Raw genomic sequence first — 9,239 nt, 5'->3', positions numbered from 1 at the left:
CAGGCTGCCCAGGGAGGTGGTGGAGTCACCAACCCTGGAGGGGTTTAAAAAAAAAAGTAGATCTGGCACTTGAGGCTGTGGTGTAGTGGTTGGGTGTGCTGGGATGAAGGTTGGACTGGATGATCTTCAGAGGTCCCTTCCAACCCCTGACATTCTGTGACCTGTGTTGCCGCAGGGCAGAGCTCAGCACTGCGGGGTCAGGAGCCCACCTCCCCTCCCAGCTGGAGGCTTGGCTGCGTTCATGATGCTCCTAGGGGATGGGTTTCCAGAGCAACCAGGTGCGCAGATGAGATTAGAGTTAATATTTAAGTGAGTGGTGTGCGGTGGAAGCGCGAACAGATCCCCAAATAGAGCAGCTTGCTTTTTGGTTTTTTTCTCTTCCATCGCAGAAAGCGAACACGTTTTTCCTTTTATTCTTGGCAAAGCAGGGAAACAGGTGGAAGGTAAAAATAACAGGTTTTTTGAGAACAGGCTTAGCATTAGTCATTTCCAGTCAGGCTAAGAAATATAATTCTGTCATGTCTGCGCAAAGCGAGGGGCGGTGGGCCCGCCATGGATGTGGGATTGCCTGACAACAGCCATTTGTGACCTTTGGTAATGAGTCAGAAGGTACCAAATCTTGATGAATTGTTATTATCCTCCTGTTTCCCTGCTGGCAAGCACATCTGCATTGTGCTGCTCAGGCTCCAGAGCAGTGAATCATCTGTTCCTTCTGGCAAGTGAAATGGCTGTGCCTTACACAACTGCTCATTCAAGACAGAAATGAGTTTATATAAACTGCCAGCAGTGGAACCAGAGAAGCTCTAAGTTTGAGGTTTCACTGGAAAAAATGAGATCACAGGAATTTCTCCGATACTTAGAAAATTACTTTGGTGCCTCCATTACTTCACTCTGTCTTACTTAACTAACATTTACAGACTGGTAATAATTATTGTTAGCAGTGCAGCTGCTCTCTTTCTAAACTCATGGCCATGAAATTGCAAAAGGGCAATTAAATCAACCTATTGTGCTCCTCATCGTGGTGGGTTGGGATCAGAACACAGCCCGTTACCCCAGCTCGGCTCAGCTGAGGAGCAGGGATTTTTAAAAATGCTCCGTTAGTCACTTAGGATCACAGGGGATCTAATTAGCTTTATTGGCTGAGACTGTGTCTCTGAGTGTAAAACTGCTTTCAGCCATGTTTGGGCTTGAATTTCTTAGGAGTTTTTCAAATACATCGTTTAATGGGTGGTGGAAGAGACACACAAGCAGCCATAAGTAGCACATAAATAGCAGAACACACAAAGCTAAGCCAGCGCAGCGAGGAGCAGGGCTTTTAACTCTCTTTGGTGGAGCGTGGGGTGCGTTAGCAGTGCAGTGACATCTTTATCGACGGGCTGGCAGTGACACAGATGGATAGTGCCCTGTTGTTACAGAACAGTTTCATGCTGGGGACTGTAACAGAATTCTGGAGGATGAGATCTCCCAAAGCTGATGCTGCTGATTGCATTGTCATTTTCTCCAGTGCTTTTCTTTCAAGCACAGTGAGCGCTTTAAAGACGTTAACAAATGCCACTGGACTCATCTGGGAGAGGTGTCGCTATTGTCCCCTGCTGCATGGGCAGGCTGTGCCCTGGACAATGTTGTTCTGCAGGACAGTTTGAGATGATTCTCTTCACCTTTGTAACTTCTTTTTTTTTCCCAGGTGCCATGTAATGAGTTTGAGTAACTTGCCCAGAAGTCACAGAGCACATGAGCGATGCATTGCGTGGCCAAGAGAACAGGTCAGTGGCACAGCCTGTGTCCACGAGGCTTGGGGGAGGCTCGGTTATTCTCGGGAGCTAACACATCCACGTTCTGTAAATGTAGCATTAGTTTCAAAATAAGATGCCCGTCCTTGCACTTGCTATTCCACATTTTCTGCCTCCACGTCGCTGTCGTCTGCGAGAGGGAAATCGCGCAGGGTTTTCTCAGTGGCGTAGCTTTTGGTTTGCATGGGGCATTAGTGATAGAGCGGCTGTGTGGGTCTCTGGCTGCCGGCCAGGGTCAAACCACGACAAATAGTTAAGGCAAACATTACTGGTTTTAGAGAAAGGCCAAGCAGCCAACAACTGTTAAGGAAAGGGCAGCAGCTCTAAACTTGTCTGGTTTTGTTGTCTGAGTTTTCTGTCTCTTTGTTGAGGGCAGATTAGAGCCCAAAAGGGAAGACACAATCCTCTCAAATTTATTCTTATCCCACGCAAATCTCTGGATTAGCGTCTCCTGTACTTTAAGGGAATACAGTGTACTTAAACTCACAATTTTCTCCTCTTTAGCGGGAGGGTTGCGCAGGTACCAACAGAGCGGAGCGTAAGCGATATTGATAACGCCGATGATGATCATCAGCCAGGGAAACCCGATAGCTCGTACAATGGCACCTCCTGTGGATGGGCCTGCAAATTTAACAATTAAAAAAGGCTAATATGACAGAGAGAAAGAGGTGCCTCTCCAGTTTCAAGGTGTTCCATGAATCTACAATGCCTGGGTGGAGAGGGAGCAGTGAACCCAGTGAAATACACTCTGAGTACATCATCCCGGGAGTGAGAGTCGCTGCGTACCGATGGCAAAGCCCATGCAGAAGGCGACATCAGCTATGGCATAGACGTTACCGTAGACGGAGGTGTGGCGAAGGTCCACAAGGTAACCCATGATAGGCATCATCGAGGAGTCCACCATTCCTGCCCGAAGCAAGAAGGACCTGGTGGGTCACCGTGGTGGTGAGAGCTGCGCCTGAGCTGTGTCGCACAGCCTGACCTGACCGCTTACCTATGGCAAAGCCGAGCCCGCCGTTGGGGCCGATCAGCCCGTAAATGTTTTTGGCCAGAGGTACCTTTGAGAGGAGAGAGAGGGGAAACATGAATGAGGCCGGAAGAGCCGCGTGAGGTGTAAAGGCGGAACATTGATCCGTGAACCCACTGAACATCTACCCGCTGCCAGGTACGTGACCCTGTGGCGGTGCTGTCACCCGCGCTGCCCCTACTGCTTTTGGGAAAGGTCTCAAAATTGTCTTGCACTACTTACACAGAGGAGACTGATTCCCACCACAGCCATGCCGATCATGGAGCACAGCCACCTGCAACGAGGTCAGATGCTCTCAGCGTGCACAGTGCCACGGGCGTAATTCACGCTGAAAGCACAGAGCTGGGTGGAACTTAAATCTCTTATGTTCCACGTACCGGCCCATTTTGTTAGCCAGAATCCCAAAGAGATTGGTGCCGATGAGGTAGGATATGCTGGCAGGGAGGAACGCCATCCCTGAGAGAGAGAGAATAAAAAAGAGTATGTCAGCCCCAAGCAAACACGGAGCATTTGCAAAAATGTGCGCTTTGCTGACTGCCTCTCTTTTGGAGACTGTCGTGAGCCAGGCAGGCCCTTGCCCGGTGCCCATCCATGTGGTGCTGCTTCTTTGTGTCCTCTGCTTTTCACTTACTAAATAAAGAGTAAAATAATCGCTGAAGTAAAAAAGCTGGGGGATCATTATGTAGTCCAAATTAAATATTTGCTCTGTTTGCTGATTTACCAGCTGTTTACTTTTAATATATTCTCTCATTGACTATAAATAAAACTGCTCAGCTGCATTTCACTAAGACAACTTCCTTATTGGCACGCACTGCTTTATGTTTGATTTTCTTTCCTCTCTTTTACAGCTACGTAACTCACTTAATCCTGCAGGTTTAGTCCAAGCTATTCTGTTTTGGTTTTTTTTTTCCAGATTTGTGGGAACGGGAAAACCGAAGAATACAAATAAAGAAGCTCCTTGAGTTCATCACAGCTTGTGAGATGGGCTGCTTGCAGCTGAACTGTCTAAATCCAAACTTCCCTCAGGTACATGACAATTTGGTGAATATATTAGGTTGCCTTGAGTTCAGTGGTGACAGGGGCAGCCCTGAGTGTTTTTCTGAGCCCGTGACACATGTGGTGTCCCCACTGCCGGAGTCCTTGGGTTGCTGTTTTACCCTGGTCCATCCTTGCTCAGTCACTCGCTCACGGGAAGCGTAGGCTCTTATCAGGATGGATGCTCCTGCTTGACCAGAGCATAACTCAATTACGAGTTCTCTCGACCCTTCTCCTCCCAGGCTGTAATTCAATTTGGGATCTAAGTGTTGCCTGGGGCAACCCCCTGGGTCATTCCTCAGCCAATTGGGTTTTATAACAATTGGTTTTTATTTTTGTAGCAAACACAGGCAATGTTATCTCCATATCACATTTTCTAGGCAGCTGGTAATTAGCACGTACCATCCTGTCCTGCCCAAGACTCTCTAAATGGCCTTTTTTCCTCAGAGCTGCCTCTGCAAAACCCATCTGGCTGCCACCGTTTCAGCCCAGCATGATACCATTATCTGACTTGCAGAAGACAGGATTTGACAGGCTTCCTGTGCACGAAACAGCCTTTCTTCCACCGTTATTGCTCGTGTGGGGAGTCTGATTCTATACGATTTTTTCAGTAATAGAGAAAAGCACATTATATAGCTACCACTCAGGACATTTCCAGCTGAAATTGGAGCAACACGCAGCCCGAGATCACTCACTCTGTGTGAGTGAGGGCATATGTTTTCTTCTTTTTTAGAACGACATAAGAGATGATTCGATCCATCTCCTGGTGGCAAAGCAGGACCAGTTCTAGCTAAACTGTATCGAGCAGCTGGTCAGGAGTGGAGGCTGCGAAGCCCAGCACCTACCTAGCTGCCATTTCGGGGAGCACATGGTTTGCATCATCCAGATGGGCAAGGTGGGCTCGAGCATGGCCACCCCCATGTTGGAGAAGCAGAGGGCTCCTGACGGGGAGAAAAGGGAGAAAGGCTCTGTTTTAGCCACTTTCTGCTGTTATTCCGTGCAGGTATGAGTGAATCCCTGCGTGCCGACCTCCGCCTTTACCTGCGGCGACCAGGATGTAGGGGTCTTGCAGCAGGGTGGACACTGGCATGCCCTTGGTGCTCTGCGGGGTGGCAAAGCAGGGTTATTTTGGCGGAGAGCGGCAGGCTTTTTCGTGCCCACCCTTGGCTCGACGCCTCCCTGCTGCCTGGCACTGGCTCCCGTGTGCAGACACGTCTGTACTCACCTCGGGGGAGATCTTAGAGGGCTGCAGGATGCAGAGCTGCAAAGCTGGGAAGAAAACACCCATGTTAGCTTCCTGCTGGAGACAGCATCGCTTCAATCCCTCTGGCCTCTCCTTCAGCCTGAGCCCTTTCATCAGCAGAGCCCCCAGGGGTGCAGTAACTGTGTTTGGGGGCGTTATTCCAGTGGGCAGGGGGAGAGGTGGGTCCCAGCCCTGGTCCCACTGGAGGGAGCAGCACAAGTCCCTGGACTGGGCTGTGTTAGAAGTGTTTTGCTGACCCCTGAAGCAGTCAAATATGCAAATGCTTTCAGTCAGGCTGCCAGCTGCCTGCTGGGGAGCCACAACTAGAGCATGACAGAAATTAGATGCGGGGAAGAATAGGATTAAAAAAGAAAGTTTCGTATGTACGGGAGCTACGTTTCATTTTCCAAAAGCTCTTACATGCTTCATTGAAGATGTCTTGCATTACATCTGGGCAAACGGTAACTGTGTCTATAATTTAATTAGCTTAATACTTCCCACTGAAAATGCACATTTCTACTATCTGTGACTTTGCTGTTACACTCTGAGGGCTGTTGTGGCCTGCGTCTGTAATACAGCGATCAGAGACAGAACAAGGATCACTTTTTTTGCTGGCAAAGTCTAATTCCTTTGTGGATGGTGAAGAGGCTGCAGACAAGCGTGCCTTTCACAAAGAATTTGCCGTTCAAAGAGCTTTAGCAAATGTGCAGTGCAAGCCATTAAAGCAATCAGGGGGGTTATTGAGTAAGGAGGAAGTAATTCTTACTATATTGCAATGTCATGCATCTGCTGGTGAAAAACGTATGATTTAGCAACAGCAGAATAACCAGTGCTGATGATATTCCCCGTGTTGTATTAATGTGCCTCTTTCTTCACTCAAGCCCTGAGAGATTCTCCCCCAAAACTTCCACATTTTAATGTTTTCACGTGTGGGTTTTTTTGGTAGGGTTAAACCATTTGGCTTCTCACCTCCATCCAATAGGGCGAGGAGTGCCAGGACCAGGAAAGGAGACGATTTCCCCACGAATTCGTACATGATGCTCCCGAAGGGGGCCCCGACTGCAAGGGAAAGGCTGCGTCACACCCCGGCAGTGCCACCGTCCCCGGCTCCTGCCATTGTCGTCATCTCTCAATGCCACTGTGAGTGTCTGGTGAAGGTGGTGGGGAGGTGGTGGGTCCCACGGGCCTCGGCGAGTGAGCAGAGGGAGGGAGGAGGACGGGCCAGCCGTGCCGCTGCCGAGGAAGGGGCACAACCAGGCAGGTGGAAGTCATAGGTGGTGGCCAACAAAGTTCTGGAGGCGCTGCTGATGTAAACTCTGTTGGGAACAAGGTTTTCTTACTCAGCACACCCAAGGCTAAGCCTCCAAGAGCGATCCCCATTGCGTTGCCCCTCTCAGAGTCGTCTGTGTACACGCTGGCCAGCATGCCCAAGCCTGGGAAGAGAGAGAAAGTGAGAGGCCACATGAGGCTGACTCGTACATGGTGGTGGGGCTCCTCTCTGAAAGCAGTCTGGGCTCTTGGGGGGATTTATCTTCCTGCTGGCTGGGCTGTGTGGGTGCACCATCTGCACCAGCTGGGCGGGCATAGCAAGGAGGGGGAGTTTGAGGCTGAGGAAGGCACTCGGTGTGTCTGTGCTGCTGAGCCTTGACCCCAGACAAGGGGAGCTTGCACAGAGACTAAGGTGTAGCTGAAATATTTACCTGCAACGGATGAGAATGATGACCCAAGGCCTTGGAGGGCTCGGGCGATGAACAGCAAGGTGTAGGTGCCTGAGAAAGCAAACACTGCAGAGGAAGGAGAGAGACAATGTCAGGCAGAGCTGCAGGATGTTAAAACCTTGCAGAGGGTAGGAGCAGCCTCAGCTCGCACCACTTTGGGTGCTGGGTGCCACTTGTTCTTTCCTGCCACTGTTCCTCTGCTCTCACTCCAGTGCAGGCACAGATCGAAGTGTTTTCTCCTGTGCTGCTGTGTATGAAGGGCAGAATGAGGGGCAATACTCACTGATTGTGGAGAGGAACATGACGACAAATCCGATGAACATGGGGATGTGGTATCCTATCCTAGAAAGGGAAAATCTTGGGGAAGATTTCTCATTCCAGCTTGAGATCTGGTCTGGCTGCTCAGCCTTAACACACACACGTCTCTGTGGGCTGGTGAGCACCTCCTGAGCTTGCGGATGTGCCCACAAGTGCTGTTCAAGGAAGCTTCGAGGGTCCAAGAGCTCCCAGGTAATGCCATAAAGCACACCCAGAGACACAGCTTTGTTTTGCCACCTAGACTGTGTGGAGATGAGCCCAGCGCCCCTCACACGTGCCTGCTAGAGACAAAGGAAAACTCGGGCAGAAAGCTGAAAACAATGTTATATCCATAGTGGAGTGGGAATCTTTGTTTATTTGATGGTTACTGGTATTAAATAGCATCTGTCTGCATCTGAGGAGAGCATTAGTGAGGCTTACGTTGTAATATAAACTTGTAAGCCATTTACAGGCTTTTAGAAAAGGTAAAACCCATGCTTATTTTCATGCATATGTTCTCCCCCTTGCTAATCTACCCACAGGTTCCTGTAATTCCATGATTGCTGCCGCTGCCCACATGCAGCACAGACCTTTACTGCTCAGCTCAAGGTGATTTCATCAGCAGGCAGGAGCTGCCTGTCCCCGAGGGGCTACACCCTGGAGCAGACCCACCTCTCTGACCTACCTGTTGGTCAGAAGACCCACGCATGGGTTGACCGCCAGCTGTACAAGAGCCTTGGAAGCAAACAGGAGCCCAATGCGGACGTTTTCCTTGGCAAGGTACTCCTCACCCTCGGGGCAGCCGCTCGGCACTGGGGGGCCGCTGGCAGGGGGCTGCGGAAGGTGGCTGCTCTCCATCCCGTTGGCCACGTCCATGGCGCTCGTGGAGCCGGATACCACCACTGTGGTGTTGTCGAAATAGGAGAACATGGAGGAGAAAGGAGAAGCCTTCGAGGCTGGAGGAGGCAGCTCAGGCCAGGCTGGGGCAACAGAGCTGTTGGCTCCTTCATATTCTGTTGTATAAAGGAAGGTGGGGACGATCGGTACTGGAAGAGAAGCCAAGGAAGGGACTAGTTAGGGATTTTACTCCGTTTTTTGGTTCCGCACACAGCTGAACTGAATGGTATGGACCAGATGTTGGTGTCCTGGCAGCTCCCAGCATCCAGCCCTCCCCGCAGCTCTCCCTCTGAGGGGATTCTGCCAGCACCAACCAGAGACTGACCGAGGAGCTGAAACCCCCAAGGCAGCACCCAAATTGCACAGCCAGAGCCATACCCACGACCGTGAGCAGCATGTTGTCCAGCAGCAGCGCCACGAACACCACCACCAGCACCAGCCTCCCCGACGCCCGGCCCTCTGCCAGCCAGCGCCAGCACATGTGTTCGGCATCCGCGGACATGGCCGAGAGCCTGGAGCTCACGCTGCGTCCTGCTCGCTCCTGGTCTTCAGGGCTGAAGATCTCCCATCACCTTTAAAGAAGACAGTCTGAGTTACAGTCCCCTGAAGGTCGTGGTTTCTCCCTGCAGAAAGCAACTCCTGAGGACACTTAGCATCTGTGTCCTCCAAGAGGTGGGTGCTGGTCCTCAGGACCTGGGAGCACCAACTTTGCTAGGAAAGGCCATGGTTTTATCAAGCTTGCATTTGAAGTTGCGATGGAGCGCGTTCTAACCCATTTCCACTCTTCCGAGACATCTTGTAGCTGCTTCAAGGCATCATCTAAGTCTTCTTCCAAAGATTCAGCTTGTCTGTGGTAATCTCTACGTCTTTTGTTCCATGTTTGTTCTTTGGAGATTAAATTAGGTCTCAAAGGAAATTCATTTGCCTTATGTGTCTTTTCACTTGACTTAATTGAAATGTCGTGGCAAGATACGGGACTTAAAAGCCTGACATATGTGATTAAGATCACGGTTTCAGAGGGGCTGAGAGACAATCACTTGCTCGATCACACCAAAAATATCAAGCAGAAATTTGCACTAAGCTAACCAAACAATTAGCCATTTGCGTTCTTACAGCTCTCAGGCACTTCAGAGATTAAGTGGCAAAATGAATGGAGCTGAGTCCTAACTATCACTCGTTCCAGTAATCCTCTAGTTTCCTGAAATCCCAGGCAATGATATTTATCAATTTTT

The 9,239-nt window shown here is 50.2% G+C and overlaps 1 protein-coding gene across 1 annotated transcript; it reads right to left on the bottom strand.

Moving 5' to 3' along the window:
- Positions 1-1,885: 1,885 nt before the first annotated feature.
- On the bottom strand, positions 1,886-8,509 carry SLC18A1 (solute carrier family 18 (vesicular monoamine transporter), member 1). Its single transcript, XM_009869907.1, is given in 15 exon segments — positions 1,886-1,996; positions 2,278-2,411; positions 2,577-2,696; positions 2,785-2,848; positions 3,040-3,091; positions 3,195-3,273; positions 4,698-4,793; positions 4,894-4,954; positions 5,078-5,121; positions 6,065-6,154; positions 6,436-6,528; positions 6,796-6,879; positions 7,097-7,155; positions 7,796-8,156; positions 8,386-8,509. Coding segments are annotated over 15 exon segments (1,572 nt in total).
- Between the last annotated feature and the right edge of the window lie 730 nt (positions 8,510-9,239).

This window comes from Apaloderma vittatum, unplaced genomic scaffold (assembly GCF_000703405.1).
Source record: "Apaloderma vittatum isolate BGI_N311 unplaced genomic scaffold, ASM70340v1 scaffold4045, whole genome shotgun sequence".
In the NCBI taxonomy this organism is placed as follows: domain Eukaryota; kingdom Metazoa; phylum Chordata; class Aves; order Trogoniformes; family Trogonidae; genus Apaloderma; species Apaloderma vittatum.
This window is presented reverse-complemented; position numbering and strand designations above follow the sequence as displayed.